At 36.5% G+C, this 23812-nt stretch overlaps 1 protein-coding gene across 4 annotated transcripts in view; it reads left to right on the forward strand.

Annotated features, from left to right (window-relative positions):
* Positions 1-23812, forward strand: part of LSAMP (limbic system associated membrane protein) — a 667551-nt gene that overhangs the window by 443099 nt on the left and 200640 nt on the right. For all 4 annotated transcript variants that reach the window (XM_077118264.1, XM_077118266.1, XM_077118265.1 and 1 more), the window contains exon 3: positions 6454-6579. In XM_077118264.1, the coding sequence (XP_076974379.1) occupies positions 6454-6579 (126 nt within the window). The remainder of the gene's footprint in view (positions 1-6453; positions 6580-23812) is intronic.

A 23812-nucleotide genomic window follows, 5' to 3' on the forward strand; every position in this document is an offset into this window, starting at 1 on the left:
AAAAATTCTGATTGCAGTGTGACTGAGTGATCAGGAATATGAAGAGAGAAAGGCTAGAGGCAAAGAAACCAGTTTTTATGCTCTTGGAATAATTCAGATGAAAAAATGTTGATAGTTGAAAGAAGGCTAGTGCGAATAGGGATTGGCAGTAATTAATAAATCTGAAAGATTTTTAAATGGTATATGCCACAGAATTTGGGGGGGAGCAATTCCATATGTCAGGACAGTGAAGGAGAGAGAACAGCCAAAAGAGGTGCCTTGCTTTTTTTTGGTGTTTTGTTTGATTTGTCTTGTTCAACTGTTTGTGTGATAATTCCATTTACTAAGAGAGTGAACACAAGGCTGCAAATGTTTTGTGGGAAAGAAGATAATGACTTCCAAACAAAACACAGGTATCTGTGAGCCATTTCAGTGGAGATGTCAATTGGAAATGTGGATAGGAAGGTCATAAGAAAAATCTGGGCTGAGAATACTGATTTGGAAGTCATCCACAATATAGCAATAGCTGCTGAAATTAGACAGTGGACAAATTCACTCACAATGAATGTGTGGATTGGGATTAATGAAAGGCAGTGATATAACCCTAAGAAATACAAATAGTTAAGGAACAAGACAAGATGAGCCCAAATGTTAAAACTCGAAAAGGTGATCAGAGGTATAAGAGAGAAAGCATTTTATTTTGTTGTCCTAGAAAACAAGAAAAGAAAGGAAGAAGGAGATTGTGGTCAATCGAGTCAAATACTTCAAAGGAAGAGAGGATAATAACAGAAATTGTCCATTGAACATAGAGATAATATAGCCAATGGTGAGCTTCATCAGACCAGTTTCTTTGAAGGTTAAGGGGGAAAAGCCAAATTGCACTGAAGATGGTTATGGTGTGAATAAAGATAGTGATATAGAACAATTCCTTCAAGAAATTTGGAGAGAAACAGGTTGAGAACTAAGATTTAGGGAGGGATTTCTTTCTACAATAGAAAGTCTAAATCACATATAAGAAGCTGGTATAAGCTGCGGTAAAGTGGGAGAATAAATGATGAAGTGAGACTCATTAGAAGGGACCCAGAGGAGAGTAGGATACAACATCAACATAGTTACATTTATAACTGTTTGTCACAATCTGAGTATATTGTCCTTAATTAGAAGAAGCAGTATGGTTTGGTGGGCAGAACAATTTCTGACAATTATTCTAGATTTTATTCCCAATTCTATTGTTCTCTGTCTGTGTAACCTTGAACAAGCAGTTTAATTTACATTACATGTATATCCTTCAGGGTTCTTCAGAGAAACAGAACTAACAAGATACATTCATGTGTACATCAGGAGATTGATTGTAAGGAATTGGTTCACACAACTCTGGGGATTGACAATTCTGAATTCCATAGGGCAGACCAGAGACTGGAAATTTTGATTAGGGTGATATTGAAAGTTTTGCATCTATCTGAATGTCTTAGGCTGGAAACTCAGGAAGAAGTTAAATGTTTAGCCTGGAGACAGAATCCCTTCTTGCTCTTAAATCCCCCAGTTCTTTACATTTAAGATCTCCAACAGATTGGATGCAGCCCACCCACATTCTGGAAGGTCATCTCCTTTTCTTCAGGACAATTGATTATAGATGCTGATCTCATCCACAAAACATCTCCATGCAACACCTATGCAGGTGTCTGACCAAACAACTAAACAACATCACCTAGCCAAAGTTGACACATAAAATTGACCATCACACCAAGTACAAATCCTTAGTATGTATTCCTCTTAAAAAAGAAAGCTAATGTGAGTAAATTGTTTGGTAAGTAATAGTTCTCTGGGAGATTAATGATTAGAGACTTTTTCCAGTTTGTAAATTGGCATGTTTTTTGAATTAAGCATATGGAGTTTCTCCTTACCCGCTATTTAAAAATTCAGAACACATCTGTATTTCTTCTCTGTACACTATGTCTCATATTGTAGTTCAGAGATTATCATTCTTTGAATAATATGAGTTTTTAAATTATCATAGAGCTCCATGTTACAGGTTTTATTTTGTTGAGGAAGACAATTACAATGTCTGAATCTTGTTCTTGAACACCATTACTGATTTTTTTTTATTGTTTTTTGGAAATGTTTGGGATATGGGTTTACTCAGCTAAGAATTGAAAACTGTGCACCTTAAATAATAGGACAATTGGACATTCAGGAGCTCTAAGCTAAGCCATATTTTTTGATGAGATCATCTTTAACAATTCATCATCCCTCCCAGTCCCTCATGTCTTCCCTATATAGTGGTATGACTTTTCAAGTTTTCATTGTCAAAGACTGGGAAAATATATTGCAAGGTGATATGTGAATAAGAGAAAATGATATTAATTCCATTAGAAAACAAGGGGTGTTAAGCATGCAACTAGGTGAGTGAAGCTTGAGGACAATATGCTGACTGAAATAAGTCAGAAATGAAAATATAAATGTCATTATGCCTCACAAATATGGTCTAACTATAATGCGCAAACCTTGAGAATTGAATACAAGAGCACAGGTTATCAGGTGAAGGTCTATTATAAAGGTTCCTAGATTGTAAGCTCTTAAGCAGTCACATCTATTCCAGAGTTGTACCTGTTATTTCTAAAGTCTGAGATGCTGGCCTCTTTGTGTATAACCTAGTAGTTCTCTGGAATTTTAGGTATTTGTGTGACACCTGAGACTCAGAGCTAGAATTCTGCAGTTATAAAATTCAGCATTACCCCTTATAGAAACTGTTAAAAACGTTGAAGAAGAGATCATACCTCAATTAGAGATACAAATGAAGCTGATCTAGCTAGGACTAAGGTAAATCAAACTAAAGGGCAAAGGATGATATTGACTGTATTTTAAAATTTCAACTTCTGTGTGAGACCAAAGGAATAAATGTTTATTTGATGCAAAATTTGTGTTTTCAGTAGCACAATATCTAATCCAACATGTATGGTCGGCTTATTAGAATACCATAATTACATGGAACGTTTAAGGGAGTGAGATCTTGTTGGAATGTACAGGTTTGTGTGATGTCCTGAGACATACCAGAGTAATCTGAACAAAAGATTAAAAAGTATTTAGAAAGCCCCTCGAGGGGCTGGGGGAAAAGATGGACTATTAACTTCCCCACCTGAGGAAAACCTGATATTCTTGCAATCATTAGGGGCTGCCAATTTGATGGACCTGGCCCTTGATCTTGGGACTTGTCCCTACGAAAATTATTCCTGCAAAGGAGAAACTAAGCCTACTTATGATTATCCTAATAGTCACCCCAAAAGAACATCTTTTGTTGCTTAGATGTGGTCTCTTTCTCTAAGCCAACTCTGCAGATGAGCTCACTGCCCTTCCCACTAGGTGGGACATGACTCCGGGATGTATATCTCCTTGGCAATGTGGACCTGACTGCTGGAGATGAGCCTGGACCTGGCATCATGGGATTGAAAAAGACTTCTTGACCAAAAGAGGGAAGAGAAATGAAGCAAAATGAAGTTTCAGTAAGAGTTGAGAGGTCATTCTGGAGGTTATTCTTAGGCATTATATAGATACTCCTTTTCAGGTTTTCTTGTATTGGAGTAACTAGAGGGAAATACATGAAACTATTGAACTGTAATCTAATAGCCTTGATTCTTGAAGATGATTTAATAACTATAGAGCTTTTAGGGTATGACCATGTGATTGTGAAAATCTTGTGACTGACATTCCCTTAATTCAGTGAATGGAAAGATGAATAAGAAAAAAATAATAAAATAAATAAATAATAAAGGGGGGCGGATATAGGATGTTTGGGGTATTCTTTTCTTTTTTTTTTTTGCATAGGCAGGCTCCGGGAACTCATTTTTACTTTTATTCTTTCTTTTTTTTTGAGTAATGAAAATGTTCAACACTCGATTGTGATGAATGCACAGTTCATATGTGCTGTATGAGGATACTGTGAACCACTAATTATAAAAATTGGATGATTATGTGGTATATGAATAAAAAAATTAAAAATGAATAATAAAAGAAAAATGAAGAAAAGGAAGAGAAAGCAAACAAAGGGAAGTAGAAACTTTATAAATAGAAATTACCAAATAATGGGAATCAGTTATATTCTATTTATCATTTGTCTTTATTTGGAATCACTGGTTACTACCTAGAGCCTCTTTAAAATATAATTGCGAAAAGAATGCTGAGGTCATTAGAATCATCCTTTGCATCCTTCTTGTGATACTTGGAACAGTACGTTGTCCCAGGACCATCAATGTCTCCTAACTGAGACCTGCAGGTATTGTATGACTATTAGGCAGTTGCTTCTGTGCTTGGCAAAGCAGAAAATGGTCCCGCATTGAGAAAAAAAAAATGTTTCTTTTGTTATTGAACTCCTTCATGCTGTCTTGTTCTCTTTCCTCCCAAAGATACAAACTTTCTCAAGGATAGGGTAAGCGACTAAGAGTTTAAACAACAACAGCAACAACAAACGTAAATCACAGTCAAACCATAAAGCCTACCGTTTGTAATCAGTGCATAAATTCTATGATGAAAGTTGTGAGTAATTCACTTCCCACTTAAGTTTACCAGTGTAGGATCTAATGTTGCCACCCTGTACACTAAAGAAGGAAGTCAGACAGCAGAACAGCTTGCTACAGGGAACTAATTTCTCACATCACCAAAAAGTGATTTTTCACATTTGGCTGTCTGGTATCTTATACTGTGAGGATGAAGTTTTATTCAAGAAGTGCTAAGACTGTGGGACCTGGGGTCTGCCTGGATTCAAATTCCTGTACCACCAATCACCTTGCCACCTCAGTTTCCCACCCCTAAAAAATGGGAGTATTAATAGAACCTACCTCATAGAAACTTATCTTTTTAAGAAGAATTATTGAGATAATACTTATAAAAGATTCTACAACAGAATATCATATACAGTAAATCATTACTAAAGTTTGCTATCATTAAATCCTTAATACTGGTAGGAGTAGGAGTAGGAATGGAAGTAATAATAATATAGTCAGTTCTCATTTTTTTCTGGTAGTTAGCCTCTAAAAAATTGTCAGAAACACTAAATTAGGGCGGGCCACCGTGGCTCAGCAGGCAAGAACGCTTGCCTGCCATGCCAGAGGACCCGGGTTCGATTCCCGGTGCCTGCCCATGTTAAAAAAAAAAAAATTAAAATTAAATTTAAAAAATTAAAAAAAAACAAAAACACTAAATTAGCAAATACTGAATGACAAGGCTAGCCTCTTGCAAGACTCTGTTCACCAACATTCTCATCAACCAATTAATACATAACCTTGTTTTATGTGTTTCTGTTTAAAGACACCTTATTTAATGTGTATTGCTGGTATGTTAACATCGAACCCATGGTAAATAGCACTCTGATTAATACCTGAAAGAAACCTATCTAAAATGCATATTTCTCCATACAGCACATTGCAGCCTTCTTTCAATGAAGTGCCCTAGATAGCACTGCAAGGTTATGCTCGAGGGCCATTTTAAATAGTGAAATCACCAAGAAGAAATACAAAACTGCCAAAAAAAAAAAAAAAAAATACATGGCACTAAACATATTGCAAAAAGGACACCTCATTGCAGCATGAGAGATGAAATAAGAAAGCTCATTCAACTTTTCCTCATTCAACTTTTCCTCATTCAACTTCTGCTGAGAATGCTTGCATGGGATGACTCAAGTGTTTTGCAGCTCTATGCGTGTCTACAAAAGATAGTAAAAGTGCTACAAGTATTAATTTTGGGGTTACAAATAAATTTCAACAAGTGGGGAAATTCATAAAAACAGAATCTGCAAATCAAGAGGTTCAACCACATTTTTTAAGGTCTACTTATCTGTGATTGCAGCTTTATTAATTCAATCTTTAAGTTTTCAAGTACATCTTCGGGACTGTCACTAACCAAGATGATATTTAGAAGCTTTCTAGTGTAGTAATCAATCCCACGGTTTCCTTTTGTGGCTCGATTGTAAGTAACCAGGTATTATCACATCTCAACACAACCAGGAAATCTTATACTGTTTTTCTTTCCCTGGCATGTAGAGGAAACATTGGATTATTTCATTTTTTTATATATAAGAAAATAAATTTAGGTAAAACTTAGTGATCAGAAAAATGTATTCATAATCTGTATAAATGTACATGTTCTTTAACATCCAGTTTACATCCATTCTAATCAAAAAAGAACTATAGCATTTTGATTATCATATTATGTGTACAACACTCAGATGGCCATAGTGGGGGGGCATTGCCACCTCATAATAGTGATACAGGCTCTCCCTAGAGACTTGAACACATGAAAGCCTGGGTCTTAAAATACCCTGACTTCTTAACAAAAATTGAAATTCTTTAAGCTGTGAAAGCATTTAGTTATCTCAAATTTCCCACTTCCAGCTTAATGGACCAATGTGTTACAAGTCTCTTTTATCTGAAAGCAGGTAACATATACCTGGGTTACATATGCCATTGGCTTTTGTCTTTACAGTTCCACCAAAGATCTCCAACATCTCCTCGGATGTCACTGTGAATGAAGGCAGCAATGTGACCCTTGTCTGCATGGCAAATGGCCGTCCTGAACCTGTTATCACCTGGAGACACCTTACACCAACTGGTAAGCAACCTTCCAGGATCCAAGATTCTGCACACCATTAAGATATCCTTATGCTTCTGAGATTCCATTGGCTCAGAAGGGCAAGAATGCATCTTGTTAAGACATGAACAGAATTGTGACATAGGTCTCAGTTAGGGTCTCATTATCTTTGCGAATGTATCATTTTTATCAAGTCTGCAGCCATAGTACATAGTATAATTGGTACACATGCACATGCACTTTTTTTCTCATTTTTCAAAAGGGAATCCCCCCAATTCAACAAACTAAAAGGATTAAATGCATTAAGTGACTTGACATTATATGTAAAATGAGTTTACTGCTTGGGCGTCGTAGGACAATGTTTCATATGAGTTAAATATACATTCCTTTTAATTGTTTGTGTAACTGAGAAATTAAGAATTAACAAATAATCATGATTACTGAATTATTATGTAGATGCTGTTCTTACTTTCTAGTATATTAGAATAGCCAGAAGGAAGTATTTAAATTACTGAAATGAAGCCTAGCTGCCTCAAGCTTTGATAATGATTATAACTATATAACCTTTATCTTGTAATTGTAAAATCTTGTATCTTGCCCCACTTGTACCCTTTTATCCTGTTTTTCTGCTTTAGAGTCTTATGATCACAAAAGACGGTCCTTAATGTTTATTAATGAAGGAACTTGAATCAGCCCTGAACTAACCCACCTCAATTCCTAAACCATCTTACTAGACTAGTGAAGGTGGTTGTTATACGTAGAATTGATTTGAATTGTCATTTTATTTTTATACTGTTGTTTGATGGAAATAGTGTCAGGGACATTGAGTAAATGAGGTGCATGCAAAAGTACACTAGATCTAACCAAAATTGGCCTGCCTAACCAGTGCAGTAGCTTAAACTTTAACTGTAAGTGACCTATCCCTCATATGAAGTCCCCCACTTTCTTACAGACGTTCTGTGACACAGCATATAATCAGTCTACACATGCTGAATAATTAAAACACCTCTAACTTTGTCAGCTCATGCCACTGTAGTCATTATCCTAAAGCCTACCCATCTTTTGATATGATAAATCTATCAGAGTTATGCAGTTCATGTAGACAAATTTTTAGGACAGTAGGCCATCTGATCTCCTGCTTCGCACTTAGCAATAAACTCTCTCTTTGAAACCCTGGTGTCTCAGGAATTGCTCCTTTGAGTGCATAGGACAGAGCACACCCTGCTTTTGATTATTATCAATTTTATGTCTGGTAGTTCTGTTTTATTTTTACTGTAGATTATTTTCTTAATAGTCGTTACCTTATGAGGAACTCTGTCAGAATAATACAAAACCGTTTATCATGTCTAAAGACCTGTTCTTGATATCTGACTCTGTGGATGGGCACCAGGAATGGTCTAAGTTAGATGAGTTCATTATGGATCACCAGCTATTGATGCTAATTCAGTAAAAAATCAGAAAATCATTTCCCAGGGATATCAGTGGCATTCTTCCAGACCCCAAGCTGTCTACCCCTATCAACACAGCTGAGTTCCCAGGCCCTTCTGCTTTTGAACTTTATACAAATGTTTTACCAAATCATTTAGGATTAACTGCATGCATACTCCCCTATTCCACAGACAGCATCTTCTTATATGTGATTGCCATGCCTTTTCAAATGACATAGTCTTTGTAGAATGGGGCCCAATATGTAATTGCTTCCTGAAAGAGGGACTGTGGATGAATTATTCATATAAAATATCATTATTTTTGGTAGGTGGCCCACAACTTTATAACTGGCACTCTCTTGAAGTTTCCTCATATAAGGATCTAGAAATTTAGTTTATATCATATTCATTTAGAAATTAATCACATGCAAAATATTGTACAAAACTACACATAGAATGAGAGTTATCCTGTACTTTTTTTTTAAGGTAGTATTTGGTTATAGTTTCTTTTAAAATTGTTGTGTTGTATGGTCTGATAATATGGAGCATCCATTTCACATTTCACATTAGTCCCAAAATTAATTTCTCAGGTGAAGCTTGGACCAATCTATGAAATGGTCTTCTGTTTAGCCTGGGATTCTTATTAGAGCCCTCTCTTGTCTTAAGAATATTAATCAAAACCCATCCTTCTTGGTTGTTAAAGTGTGCAACTAGTCATTTATTGATAATATAAAATTGTAACACATGAGGCACTTGTTTAGAAGAACAACTTCGAGCTCACTGCCTCTCATACCTTATGTTAAAAAAAACACCCAACATAAACATAGAGGACTGTCTGAGGTATGAACCTCCAGACACCAAACATCTTCCTCCTGGTTTAATTTAAACCTCCAGAGTGCCTTCTACTTGAATCATAATATTAGTTCCCAATACCATACGCTCTACCTCTATCCCGTATAGAATTGCTTTTACTGAACTGCACTTTGATATAAAGGCCGCTTGTCCATAGTTAAAGATGTTACAAAATGCATCCTCTAAAACCCATCATGTAGTCCTTGTAAAGTTCTTACTGAGAGTCTGTTAATACTAATACATTGTTTCTTTCTGAAAGAAACTTTTGAGGAATTTCCTCCTAGTTTTCAAGATCTCTATTGTCTTTTTTCTAAACAATAGTTTAGTTTTATAGATGAAACCCAGTGAATTTGTATCAACAATCATGAGTCCTTTGTAATATGGAATGTTAGCAATCCCAGAGCCAAATTTATGACTCATCTGTAAAAGAATATAGGTTATATATGAATTATACCTTAATAAAATTGATTTTAAAAGAACTATGTAAGATTTTATGGCATAAAATTCATTTACAAACCACACTTCTGCTTTCATCATATTTTCTCAATATTATGTTTATTTCGTCTCACCTTTTCTAATTAATTTAAATGAAAATATAAATATATTGCCCATAACCCCTTAATCTCTTTTGTGAAACAAGGTGGTAAAGAACAGCAGGTAAGAAAGGAAAAAGTTAGGAAGATAGATTATATTTAAGTTATAATCAGGAATCAATAGAAAAACTTTATATTTTTGGTGTGATATTGACAAGTAGACTTTTCAGAGGGAAATGTTATTGCTGATCTGAACCTGAAGGCATATTCTTTTTTGTCCTTAAGTTTAGTATAATTCTGTGGTAGAAGCAGAATTACAGGGACTTTCAAGGCTTCACCTAACTAGGAGTTTTAGACATTCATGGCTAACTCTATCTAATAAAATTCCCAGTGATCGCAAATGTCATAATTTGAATCCTGAATAACCTGTCTTTCCATGATGTTTCAAGTCAACAAATGACTAGGAGACAAGCAGGATATTCCAGAGTGAAGGCAGTATTTATAACCATTTAGAGAATCTTAGAGACTTCAAAATTGGGTGAAAGAAAAAGTAAATATTCTCACAGGAATTTACAATTCTCAAGACCAGGGGCAGTAAACTATAACTAGTGAGCCGAGTCCAGCCTGCCCCATTTTTGCATTGCCCACAAGCTAAGAATCATTTTCTTCATTTTTTAAACAGTTGAAAAAACATAAAAATAAGAATTTTATTTTTTAACATGTAAGAAATATGTGAAATTTTTATATAGTGTTCTTGGAAACAGTCAGACTCATTCATTTAAATATTGGCTACTGTTGTTTTCTTTCTAAAGCAGTTGAGTTTAGTCATTGCAACGAAGATCACTTGGGCCTCAGAGCTTAAACCTTTTAACACCTGGCCTGTTACAGAAAGGTTTGCCAGAGCTTGGCCCAGACTATGTCTTGGATCACAAGCCAAAGGTTTGCTGCCCCTATTCACGATCCCACTGGCTTTGGAAACAGCCTCCACTAAGTTCCTTTAGACATCTCAAGGAAAAGAACTTTATTTCTCTATAATCCTCCATCTAAACCTGCTCTGATGGTCAAATTCTATTCTGGCACATGCAAAACCAGCTAAATACACAGACTCAAGGGCGGATTCCTATTCTTTCTTACAATAGGTATTAATTCCCACTCTTATCCTTTCCTTTCTTTCACAACTGACCTAAATAGCCACCCAATCATAATCATATTCCCAGGGACAGGAGATAGAATTTGCCTTTACTATTCTATAAAAGAAACTACGATGCATTTTTTTTTCTTCTTTTCAATCTTTGGAAGCAGGAGGTGATCCTTTTCCATCTACAGCACGAAGCCTTTCCTAGAGACACCCGTGGAAGAGGCTCTGTCCCTGTGTGACAGCCAAGCTGCCAGCAACTGTGTGAGCAAAAAAATCCAGCTAGCTCTGTTCAATTATTAATTGGTCCTTCAACAGTACAGAGTGTGACTGCCTTGCAGAGGCAATGTACCTGTAATTAGCTCGACCCCACGGAGACATCGAGCCACCGTGAAAGGAAGGTAGATTCCATGCAGGGTTTGCAAGCACCTGATAACCTATCATTTGATGACATGAGGGAGAATGAGGAAAGAAGGTACACGGTATATTTTTATGAGGAGAAGAATACTTATTACCTCTGAATTCAGTTCTCTCTCTGTTTTTTTTTTTTTTCATTTTTAATTTTTGGTTGAGCCATTTTGTTTCTTCCTTTTGTTACCTGGACTTTTTCAAATATAATGCAAGTATTTTTAAAGACACAGGGAAGTTGGAAGAATGATGATTTCTTTTTTTCATACATAAAAATCAAAGCATTTACCTGATGTACATGGAGAAGAAGGAATGGATATATCCCAAGGTTGTCTTTCTTATGTTTTCTAATTTCTTAATTTTTCTCTCCTCATTGATCATTCTGTATAGTCAAAATTATGTGTCACATATATGGTTGTTAAATACGACCTATTTTCTCCCATAATTAAGTTAGACTTTCATAATCCTATAACTCCCATGGGTATAACATGTATTTTCTATGGAGTGTTTGATCTCCTCTCAGCGAGCGGTAATGCTGTCCCCATCTTCAGTGCACTTTGGTTCTCAGTCTTTCCTCTCAGATTCGTGAGGAAGCCCCTTTCTCAAGAGTGCCTCACGTGGTGTCAGAATTGCTCAGGTTACAGAAAGAGCATCTAAGCATTTCATTTCTATAAAGGTTTTCACCACCTCTGTAGCTTCCTGTACCTGAAAAATACAAAAGGTGCACTGAGGATTTAGCCCCTTAGGCTGAGAACAGTTCAGGAGGTGCTGAATAATTCTCTTGTCTAAGCCAGAAGCTAGATTTGACATCAACACAAGGCATAGAAATCTCGCTTAAGAAATAGTTTGTATTTTGATGGGTTGTGTCAGAGGGAAGCATTGAGCTAGGTGGAGTTAAGACAAGTCCTGAGAGTTTGAAATCCCATTTTTCTTTATGGATATTGAGCTTTAATCTCAGTCTGAGCAACCCCTTTCAGTTAACTTCCAAGTATGAACCCTTGCCTGGTGGTACTCTTGAACTTCATTAATTCTGTAGCCCCATCTGTCTAATTCTAAACTTCACACACAATCAATTATTAACATGTCCAGTATAGACTCTGTCTTCATGGATTTGGGAGAAATATATGTTAAACTAAATTAATTTCTTCAAGTTGAATTCTAAAAGTACATGTTCCAAGTAATTATTGTCTGGTCTTTTGAGTTAGCATATTGAAATTAGTATGACTCCACATCCCATGCAGAGAACATGAGATCCCCACTCTAAGTTTCAGGAAATTCAACCTCTGAGGTTTCTTGGTATGGATCTTCCAAAAGATTCTGCAAGTCAAACTTGGTAGTAAATGGATGTGGAAGAATCAAACCTATGCCCTTTGCAGGTAAAAGTTCTTAAGCGTATAGCAACAATTCAGAGGAGAACAGTGGTTCAACATGTTCTATTGATTGCTTTCATCTCTCTTTCTTGCATTTTTATCTTTCAATATTCCAGTTTTTCATATTCAAAGAACAGGAAAATAAGTAAAGTCATGCTGTTCGCTTTTCCGTGCCTTGTTTGCATATTGGTTTTAAAATATGTTATCCTCAATCCAGAATTATTTTCATATTTATCTTGATTTCCATCTCAAAATTTGTTCATTTGGCAAAAGTATTTATTAAGCATTCACTCTTTGAAAGGACACAATAAAGATTAAGATAGACATGGTCCATGCACATTTAGAGCTTAATAGTTCAACAGGAGAGCCGGGCATTAACCACTTAATTAGATTTATACATTATCAAGGAAAATTACAGCATGCTATACAACCATAAAATAGGGCCATATAGCAAAATCTGCAAGGCCAGCAGAACTCTCCTGAGGGGAGATTATGCTGAGACCTCAAGGATGAATAGTGCATGGCCAAGAAAAAAAGGGGAGAGAAGAATATTCTAGGTAGAGAAAGCAACATCTATAAAGGTTTTGAATGATAATGCATTTAAGAACCCCGGCAGGTGTCCTTATGTGAAACCATAATGTTAGTGTTTAGTCATGTTACTTTTCTTTTAATGTTAAAATTTCTTTTTTTAAACACACATTACTTAATTCCCAGTTGCAGCAGGTATATCGACTTATTTGTATGTATGAGTAGCTTAAATTTAGGTCAGAAACATATTCTTTGCCAATACAGATAATTCTGAATCAAGTAACTGTAAACTCATCATTAAAACAAATTGGTAGTTTAGAGAGCATTTAACTACATGATTAGTGGCCTCCCCAGGCCAAACTTAAAAACCTGGAGATACTCACTATAACTGACACTGTCAACTTTTAACCCTGGGTGGGGTGGGACTTGCCCCAACCTCATAAGCTGGCTAGTAGGGCAAGTGTTGGACTTTCAGATGCCCTAACACCACCCCAGTGCGTGACTCTCATCCAACTCAGAATCTCATTCCCAGAGTACTTAACCTGAGGAGATAGGAAATGCCCTTCATATGTCCTTGAGCATCTCACTTGGGCTTGAGGGTTCCAGGGTACTTTGGATCCATGGGTGGGGGTGGGGAGCATTAGCTTAATCACAATCTTTGCACAAGGCCAAATAGAAGAGCGATAGAGCCCACGTTTCTCAACACCTCATCCCTTCACATATATATATAGGCCATTTATCCAAGTAATCTGTTTTTCCTAATATTTAAAATATATGCATTAATAAAATCCTTATCAAAAGATTATCGGGGGAATTAAAAGAGTATATGTAGACAAAGATCTTAGCACAGTTAGCTACTATTATTGGAACTGTTGGTTTTATTACTATATTATTAGCTATCTGTTCATCAGCTTCCTATAGTGATCAGTTTGAGAGAGACTAAAATTTGATCACTTTAAACAACTTTAGTGCCATATTTATCCAAATCTACCCCCCGTTTCCCCACCTACTAGGGGATTTAAAACACGCTTTCATCAGGGTTTGCCTTAATATTTTATATTGTGTCGCATCCCAAATACTATTTGATGTGTTCTTCTTTTCAGTGTCCCTTTTACAGTAGGGCCTGACAACCATGTGTATCTTGCTAGAGAGAGAGATCTTCTAGTATGACTTACTCATATGTCCTACCCTCCTCTAGGAAGATAATTCTCCCAGAGTCTAGCTATGCAGCAGGGTAATATTTTATTAACTATTGCTATATAGAATTTGTATTGATAAATTACCATCCTCATCATTTTTCCCTGAACTGGTATTTCAGGAAATGACCTCGCAAAATGATCTGCAAATTTCATGGTAGAACCATTAAACAGAAACACGGGGGCTACCCATTAAAAACAAACAAATAAAAACAAGAGGTTATGGTTTCTTGGAGAAGTAGGTTAAGAAGTTCAAAATAACGATGAAATTGCTGAAATGGGCAATTATTTAGCACAAAGAAATTCACCAAAGACGAGTGCAGATTGATTTACTTGTGAGCCAAACAAATCACTATAAAGAAGGACACATTAGGACTTGTATTATTTTATGTTGCTCAGCTAAAAATCAGGCTAGGTTGTGCTGCTCTTGTGGGATGCCCATAATTGACTGGAATCTTGACTGAGGATGTCAGCTAAGGTCTATTCCAACATCACTCATGAGCTGCTAAGGTAGGGCTGATTTCAGTCCTTGCAAAGAAGGGCAGTCCCAGGTCCAATAAACCAAGGTATTTGCCCAGGGTGGTCAGAAGTAGAAGAACCATAAGGACATTATGCTGAATGAGATTAGCCAGAAACAAAAGGACAAATACTGTGTGGTCTCACTGATAAGAACTGACATTAATGAATAAACTTGGAGAATGTCATTGTAACAGAGACCATCAGGAGATAGAAATACGGTAAGATACTGGGTAATTGGAGCTATTGTGCAACAGGACTGAATGTAAAAACTCAGAAATGGATAACACATCACTACCTAACTGTAACACAATTATGTTAAAACACTGAATGAAGCTGAATGTGAGAATGATAGAGGGAGGAGGGCTGGGGGCACAAATGAAATCAGAAAGAAAGATAGGATGATAAAGACTCAGATGGTATAATCTAGGAATGCCTAGAGTGTATAATGATAGTGACTAAATGTACAAATTTTAAAAATGTTTTTGCATGAGGAAGAACAAAGGAATGTCATTACTGCAGGGTATTGAAAATAGATGGGAATTAATATTTTAATTTTAACTTATGTGTGAAACTAAAGCAAAAAATGTTTATTTGGTACAAAATTTGTATTTTTGACTAGTGCATTTCCTAAAATAACTTATGTAGACAGCTTAATTGAACACCATAAGAACATGCAACCTTGAGTAGGACATGAGATTTTGTTGGTTTGTCCAGAGTGATGCCCTGATAAATCCCAGAGTGATTTGAACAGTGAATAAAAAAGTATTTGCAAAGGCCCCTTTGGGGAATGGTGGGGGGAAAAAAGAAGTAGAAGAACCAGAGGACAATTTTCAAGAGATGTTCATGGTAGGAGATAAAAATTGTCTATCTTAGAAAAATTACTTGATTCTGGTCTCTTCCTCTGCATTTTCCCCAACGATGATTCATTTGACACATTGTGATAATTCTACTTCCTTAATAATGGTCAATCCATTCTCCTTCCCCTGTTGTCATTGCCACAGTGCCGTTCAGCCAGTATTTTCTCCCCTTTGGACTTCAACAGTTCCCAACCTAACCCCTTGCTAATAGACATTTTACCCTTCTACAGTAATGCTATTTCTAAAATCCAAAAATGAGCGTTCAAGTTAATTTTCCTGCCTAATTTCCCAATGCCTTCAGGATAAGTTCAAACCACTTAGCCTGGCATATAAAGCCTTTCACTCAACTTGTATTTCTATCCTTAACTCTTACTCCCTCAACTTTTGTAGACTGATTATATTACTTATATTTGGAAGTGTGTGTCTTGTTCTCTTGCCTTTGAGCCTTCACACATCCTTGTTTTGCTCATCCCACCTGTACAACTATTTTGCCAGTATAATTTCTTCTTGCAAGACCTTCAAAATAACACTTTTTCCAAGAAGCCAGCCCAAAGAATTGATAAAATTGGATTTTAATTATGTGCTTATCTGTTCCCCCTCTCCAGACTAAGATGTCTAAGTATGCAGAAACTGTGGCCTATTCATGGTATATTCTCAGTGCCAACACATTGTTTGGCATACCATAAGTGCTCAAAAGTTTCTTTATTTATTAAGTCAATCAATTAAGGGTTTTGCAAATAAAATAGAAATGTTGTTGAGAAATAGCACAACTCACACCATGAATGTAAACTAAATACACATTGATAAATAATAATTAATGCATGATTGTATAGAAAAAAACTATAAGTGATATGCAATAGAATAATAGACATAATCCTTTCCAAATAATAGTTTCACTAATTTCTTGCTTAGCAGGTATTAGAAATTATTTAGGGAATACTCTTATTCTAGGTCCTATTCACATCTTTTTCTACTTGTTGTTACCTTGATGTGGCGGCATCTTCCATTGATCCATGTCATTATACACTGAGCTGTGGGCAGTGATTTGAAATGGCCACATTCTTGTATTAGAGCCCTCCTGATCACTCACTTATTGTCAATAATTGTGATCAGTAATTATCAATCAGTATTTTTCACAAATTTGTTTATGTTTTTACTATCCATTTTCCTCATAACAGTGGTACTTTTGTGTCTTTAATTCTCAGTATAGTATCTGGTAAAAAGTAAGTCCTCAAGAAGTATTTCTTAAATAAATAAACGCATTACTTATTGTGGGAAAATGCCATACTGTCTGTAGAAACTGTCTAAACTTTAGACTTCAAGAACAGTCTTCATAAACTATAGTTTTGCTTTACTGAATCATATGCATCGCTAATATATGAGGACATTTTCTTTCTTTAACACACTCTATAAAAAAATATACTGCATGTTTTTGTATCTGGGGAAGGGTTTTTAAGTTAATATAATTTTTTTAGCATGTGCCTTGACAAAGCTCTCAGTATTATCACTCCAATCTGCTGTAATCTGGAGATGGAGTGTGGTGGCGAGTGGTTTAGTCCCATACTGGCTTTAGCAGTAGAGAGCAGTTCACAGGTTGAATCAATCTGAAAGAGTAATAATACCCATTGTAGAGCTCTGAGTTTTATAATACTTCCTGTAATTCACTATAAAACATAAGTCATAGCTTCATGACTCCTATTAGATAGTCCATTAGACTTCCAAATCTGGCTGCTCATAAGAAGTGCTTAGAGTAAAGACAAAGATTTTTATAAATACCTGGCTCACCCCATACTTAGAAAATATCTTGTGAATTTTGGGATTCTTACGTGTAAAGCTTCCTAGTGTATCAGGTGATCATACAGGTGAGCAGGAGGAAGGCTCCTTAAGCACAGGAGGATAAAAAGATCTAAAGCACAGCACTCTCCAACTGTGATGTTTTTGGAAATCTTGTTAAAATGCAAACTCTTACTTAGTAGCTCTTGGTGGAGCCTAGGATTCCGGCTTTCTAACCAGCACGCAGCTAATGATGGCCCCACTAGCCTGTGGACCATATCTTGAGCACTAACCAGGATCTTAAGGAAAAAACAAATCAGAAGGTACAAGGATATATAAATAGCCTAACACTGGGAAAGGTCTAGGTTAATCCCACAATGTACATTGTGTTCACCAAATCTTGTTAGAGTGCTTCGTAGTTTAATTTCTCTGTTCCACCAAGAGATTCAGAGATGGTCCATGAAATGGTGTAAATAATTATGGTTTGAAAATAAACTAGATCTTTGACTGTTAAGCAGATTTAGCATCAACTTGGAGCTTTTTAGAAATGCAGAATATTGGGCCTCACCCCACATCCACTGAATCAGGATTTGCATTTTAACAAGATCCTTAGGTGGTTTTTATGCACATTAAACTTTGAGAGACTTTAGGTCAAGAGTCTTTATACTACTGAGTTTTCTTTAGTACTTGAAGTATAGAAATTTTGGATCTTCTACTTCCCTACCAACTCATACTTCCACATTTCACCCCATCTCCTCTAAATGTGCTACTACCAAAAAAAAAAAAAAAAGAGAGAGAGAGAGAGAAAGAAAGGGAGAGAAAAATTGGTATAAGAGTCAGGGTAAGGAGTTACAATAACGTGCCTTTGAAAATTTATCACGTGGAAGGGACTGCATTTAATGCTCTACCTGGTACATCAGAAGATGCAGTTAAATATTGTAGAAAAAAAGTATGCTAGTGTATGAAGAGATCCTTTCTGAATGACAGTAGCTACTTTTCTCATCATCTTTTCTAATGGCTTTATCTGCAAAATATAGACACTAATATCTGTCCTATCTGCTTCACGCAGTTGCTTTAAGAGATCAAACAAGACAATGAATATGAAAGCAGTTTGAAATGTTTAAAACTCACTACAATTTAAGAGATTAAGAGGGAGAATGACTTGGTAGGAAGAATCCAGAATTAGGAATTAGAAAGCTCTGATTCAAGTTCTTGCTCTCCATGGTTTATTTTTGGGAGGGTTGGGGTAAATCAACTTTTCCTCTGTAAAATATGTATAATATATAGCCTGCTCAACACCAAAACTCCTGTGTTGTCTTAAATGACATAATGTTTGTGAAAGTGTTTCATTAATAATAAAACATTATTCAAGTGTTGCTTGTTAGTGCTATTAGTTTACCTTGGATTCCACAAAGCAAAATGCAGACTTAAATTACAGTAATCATTTTGATTAGATAGAAGAAAGAACTAACTACAAGACCATGAAGAACTCCATTTGAACAAAATAAGTAATAAAACCCGAGACTAGATCATCAAAAGCAGTGGTTCTTAGAGTGTGATCCCCAAATGAGCAGCATCGATGTCACTTGTTAGAAATGCAAACTATCGGATCCACCCTAGACTTTAGGCATGGAGTTAAAGCTTTATAGTTTAACAAGCTCTCCAGGTGATTCTGATGTTTGGTAAACTTAGAGAACCTCTGCTCTAAAGAAAACACATCTTACCAAAATAGTTAGAATTTTGTGCTGTTTTTACCAAGACTAAGTGAAGAGTGCTTAAGATTTTTCTCTGGTTCAATAATAAGAAATCAATAGGAAATGTTTCAGTGACCTGGTGTGTATAAGTGTATGTATGTGTGTAAAACTATTTGATATATAAGTGCACTCTCATACTTCTTTAGTTAGAATTTCCATCTCTTTAAATAAAGAGTTTTAGAAGTAACAACTGCACAGAAATTCCCACTTTGTATTTTCCATCTGCATTCTAATGATATTTGAAGCTAACATATCACTTAAAATGTGCACACATTTCTGAAATCCTCATCATTCTCTTGGCATATTCATTTGCAAGTCTCCCAGTACACTAAGGTTGTGATTCATTCTAGTAAAACAGAAACCTCAACAGGGAACAGAAATGGGATCACACTGTTCACAAAAGACATGCCAATAAAATTACCTGATGTCACTTATACCTTGCCAATTTCTTTATGTGTCACTTTCTTTCATTTTATGGATCAAATCAGATATTTTTCTGAAGTTGGTCAGCAATTCAAAATCCCAGGAGGCTCTACGAAGTCTTAAGATTGCTAAATTGTGGCTTTGTTGATTGAAGTGTTAAGACCTGATGAAGGGAAGAGAAATAGAAAAAAAAAACTTTAATAATTCAGTTGGCAAATATCAATGCAAATCAGATCTAATTCTTCAAGGTATTCTAGTAATAAAAACCGAAATGTCAGTCTTTGAATGACATCAGTCTTCTTTATTTTCTGTGTTGTTGTTTTTTTTTTTTTTTTTTTTTTTTTTTTGTGCTGGTCACTAAGGCTTCATGCTGTCTTAGCTATGGAAAGATAAATCCAGATCAGGGAATGAGGGATTAGCAAAACAGATGGGGAAATAGTCATCACCATTTCTCATAGCTAGTTAATCTGCATAAGGCAATCCATGGAGCATTTTATATTTTATATTTTAATACCTGCCCCCCACACCACCAACAAAAAAAGCCACAGGAAAATTTACTTGAATTGCAACAAATTGTATATCCCATGATTTTCACTTTTCCAAATATAATGCATGGCATTCCAAAGATAATGTATGGTACTAAGGATTTTGCCATCTATAGCTTAGGGTCACTTGCCATTTTAGTTTCCTTGGCTGCTCAAGCAAATACCAATGCAACGGGTTGGTTGAACAATGGAAATGTATTACCTCACCATTTTGAGGCTAGGAGAAGTCTAAATCAAGGCATCATCAAGGGGAGGCTTTCTTCCCAAAGACCAGCATTCTGGGACTGGCTGCCAGATTCTTGTTCCATGGCTCCTTTGCCACATGGCGGTGCACATGGCAGCCTCTCCTGGCCGTTCCCTTCCCTTCCCTTCTGTATTCCATTACTTTCAGTCCATGGCTTTCTCTCTCTCTCGCTTACTCGCACTCTGAATTTCATTCTGCTTATAAAGATCTCTAGCAATAAGATTAAGCCCATTTTAATTGAGTTGGGCCACACATTAACTGAAGTAAACCTCATCAAAAGGTCCTACTTGCACCACAGTGGTGATTATTATTTCTGGATTTTCAGAGGCTGTTTTATATATAATCTGATATTTAGAGATAAGAACGAAGCTGAACAGGTTGGGGTAATTCAGAACATAGGGGTAAGGAAGACAGTGTCTATATTTTAGAACCACACATACTCTTTGAGACTAATGGAAGAAAGGTTTATTTGATCTGGAATTGAAATTTTCTGTAGTGCATAATCTAATTCAACCTATCTGTTTAGCTCATTTGAACAACTGAAGCACAGGGAGCACAGAATAAGAGAGAGGTCCTTTAATGCTGTATAGATCATTGGAATGCCTGGAAACATCCTACACTATATTAAGCAGATAATCAAAAAGTATTGGCAAAGTCTCCTGAGGGAGGGGAGAAAGACTATGGAACTATTAAACCTTACCATCCAGGAATCCCCTGATACTGTGTCAAACTTTAGGGATACCTAAATCAATAGGCCATGCCCTCGATCATGAAGCTTACTCTTGTGAAGCTTATGTAGGTAGCATAGAAGCTTAGACTTCTCATAAGCATGCCTAAGAGTTACTTCTGGAGGACCTCTGTTGTTGCTTAGATGTGGCCTCAGTCTCTCTAAGTCCAACTCTGCAAGTGAAATCATTGCCCTTCCCACTATGTGGGACATAACAGCCAGCGGTGAAAGTCTCCTTGGCAACATGGGAGATGACTCCCAGGGATGAATCCAGACCTAGCACCGTGGGATCAACAATTCCATCCAGAAAAGGGGGGAAAGAAGTGTATTAATAAAGTATTGGTGGCAGAGAGAGTTCAAATAGAGTCAAAGGCTACCTCTGGGGGTTGCTGTTATGTAAGCTTCAGTTAGACCTTGCTACCTATCATAACCTGCCCACCCCCAAACAGGACCATTCCAGCCAGTCCTAAAGAACACCTAAGACAATATATAAGATTTCACAAGGGGCACTAGAGTAACTTTCCAGAAACCTACAACCTCCAAATGGGTCCCTGGTCCAGTTAAGTCCTGAAACCTAGCCCAGCCTCTCCAGAACATCGGATAATTCCATCTCCCTCCTCCATATTAGTGACAGATCTTTCCAATATCAAAAATTTAGAGTTGCCATAGCCCAAACAGTCCTAAGGAGAGGTATGGAAAGTTCGAAGATGATGGTGTAGTTGTCCATAGAGGATAGGATTTAAAAAATGAATATGAATGCTGTATCATTACACTGATATCTCTTTTAGTCTCCAGTATTTTGGAGCAGCTGGAAATAAAAACCTGAAATTGTGAAATTGTAACTCTTGTCAAACTTTGAAATATGTTCTACAACTGATTGTGGTGCTGTGCTTTGAAATTTATAGCTTTTTTGTATATATGTTGTTTTTCATTTTTAAAAAAGGAAAAAAGTTTATTGTAATGTTAAAAAAATATTTACATGTCTAGCCTCCTTCTGGAGCAGCTAGAGGAAAAATCTGAGAGGATCGTATGGTAGCCCATGACAAACTCCGGGATCTGTCCTGTAACCACTTGTTGAAGAATGCTTTGAAAACTTGCTTTTTTATTTCTTTGCTTTGTATATATGTTATTCTATACAATAAAAAAGGTTAATATTCTAAAAAAAAAGAAAGAAAAAGCTCCTACTTACAGTGGGTTCATGCCTACAGGAATGGATTAAGTTTAAGAACATGTTTTTCTCAGGTACGACAACTTCAAGCTACCCACTTGGTATGGACACAGAAGCAGGCAATTCTCTGGGTAACTCTGAAATTTAGACTTTGTAGTTTGGGAGCTATCTGGGGAGAAGAGGGAGGGTTCCTATAGTTCTCAGAAGAAAGCAGAGATAGTCATCAATTATTTTCTAGTAAAATAATTTTTAACTATGCTTGCTGCATATGTAATAATCATTCATTTATTTTCTAGAAAATAAGCCCACTTATTAAAAAAAATATTATATCACTATCATTTCTGCTCCAGTTGGGCTCCTGGCTCCTCTTTTTCTGAGCTCCTGAGTCACAGCCACCTGCGGTGGTTCAGTTGTCATGTTTTTGCTGGACTTGATATATCCTGGAGTTAAATCCTCTTTTTAAATGTATATGCAGTTGTTATCACCCTATCCCTTGCTCCTACCCCCAAAGTCCCAATGTCCTAATACTAGAACCAACCCTGAGTATCTTCTCTCTAATGCCAAGAACAAGTAGAGGACCTAAAGCTCTTCTGTTTGGGTTATTCCTGTAACACGCTGAGGCCAGGTTGAAAGAAAAAATTGCTTTATGTGTGTGTGAGTAGCTATAACTTTCTACTCTTGGCAGTTCTGCTACTGATTGTTGCTAGAGGAGATAATTCCCCAGGAACATTTAAAGTACTCTAAGCTCTCCATGGCAGGCTGAGTCAGCTGCTGTGTGTCAGAACGGACCAGGGACTTCACTAATGCTACTGAGCAGAGTTGTTAAGCCTTTGATAATGCATGTGAATCTTCTCTCATGTCTGTTCCTTGTCAAAGATGTGGCCCTGCCGAGGAAGTGTCTGGCAGTATAGTTACCTGCAATCTTATCTGCTCATGCTGTGTCAGAGTGGAGGATTGGTGACTGGAAGAGAGATAATAGGCTGTTACCATGGCCAGCCTATAAGGACTGCGTCTTGCTTTTGACCTCACTGTAGATTGAGTCTGCTTATGGAGATAGACTGTGGGATCTCAGATGCCTGAGATTGTACCTTTTTGGGTTCAAACTGGTTTCAAAGTCCACAGAAGCATGAAGATAAGCCTCTGTTCTCTTTTTGGGGGATTCCATCTTCTATGAGAGAGATCCATGAAATTTGGAGATACCTACATGATTACTCAAGTCGTTTCTTACCTTATCTACCACCATGTGCTGCTGCTGCCACCAACAATAAAACAACTGCATTCATTTCAACTATTGCCAATGATGGAGTGCCAACCAGGCCTGTCACAATCAAGGTATTTTGCAGTTATAATTTCTAATTTTTATAGCAATCACTACCAATTACCCAAGGATAATTCTAGGAATTTTCAGAACCCATTCACAAACCAAGCCAAGAGAGTTCTAAGGCAACCTCCTAAGAACCAAAAGTGGAACTGGAGAGCATTGCAGAAGGATGTTCCTGAGTTCATCAAGTGCTGAGGAAAATCTACCAGAGACTAGTGAGTCTGTATACAGTTTTGCCTTGCTTAATCATATGGCATGAGAATGCCAAAGGCCCAACTATGAAACAGGAAACACCATGTTGTCTAGTTGCTGCCTCCTTGTAAGCTTTTCATAAGAAACCAATCAAAATGTTATGCAAACTTGATATTATTTTTATTATTAATCTTAATGAAAATGCTTAACTTGCACCAATATAAAGATGAATATTCAGTTATGAGGATTTGTTGGATTGTTGGAATTGTTATGTATGTTTTG

This window comes from Tamandua tetradactyla, chromosome 10 (genome assembly GCF_023851605.1).
Source record: "Tamandua tetradactyla isolate mTamTet1 chromosome 10, mTamTet1.pri, whole genome shotgun sequence".
Taxonomy (NCBI): Eukaryota; Metazoa; Chordata; class Mammalia; order Pilosa; family Myrmecophagidae; genus Tamandua; species Tamandua tetradactyla.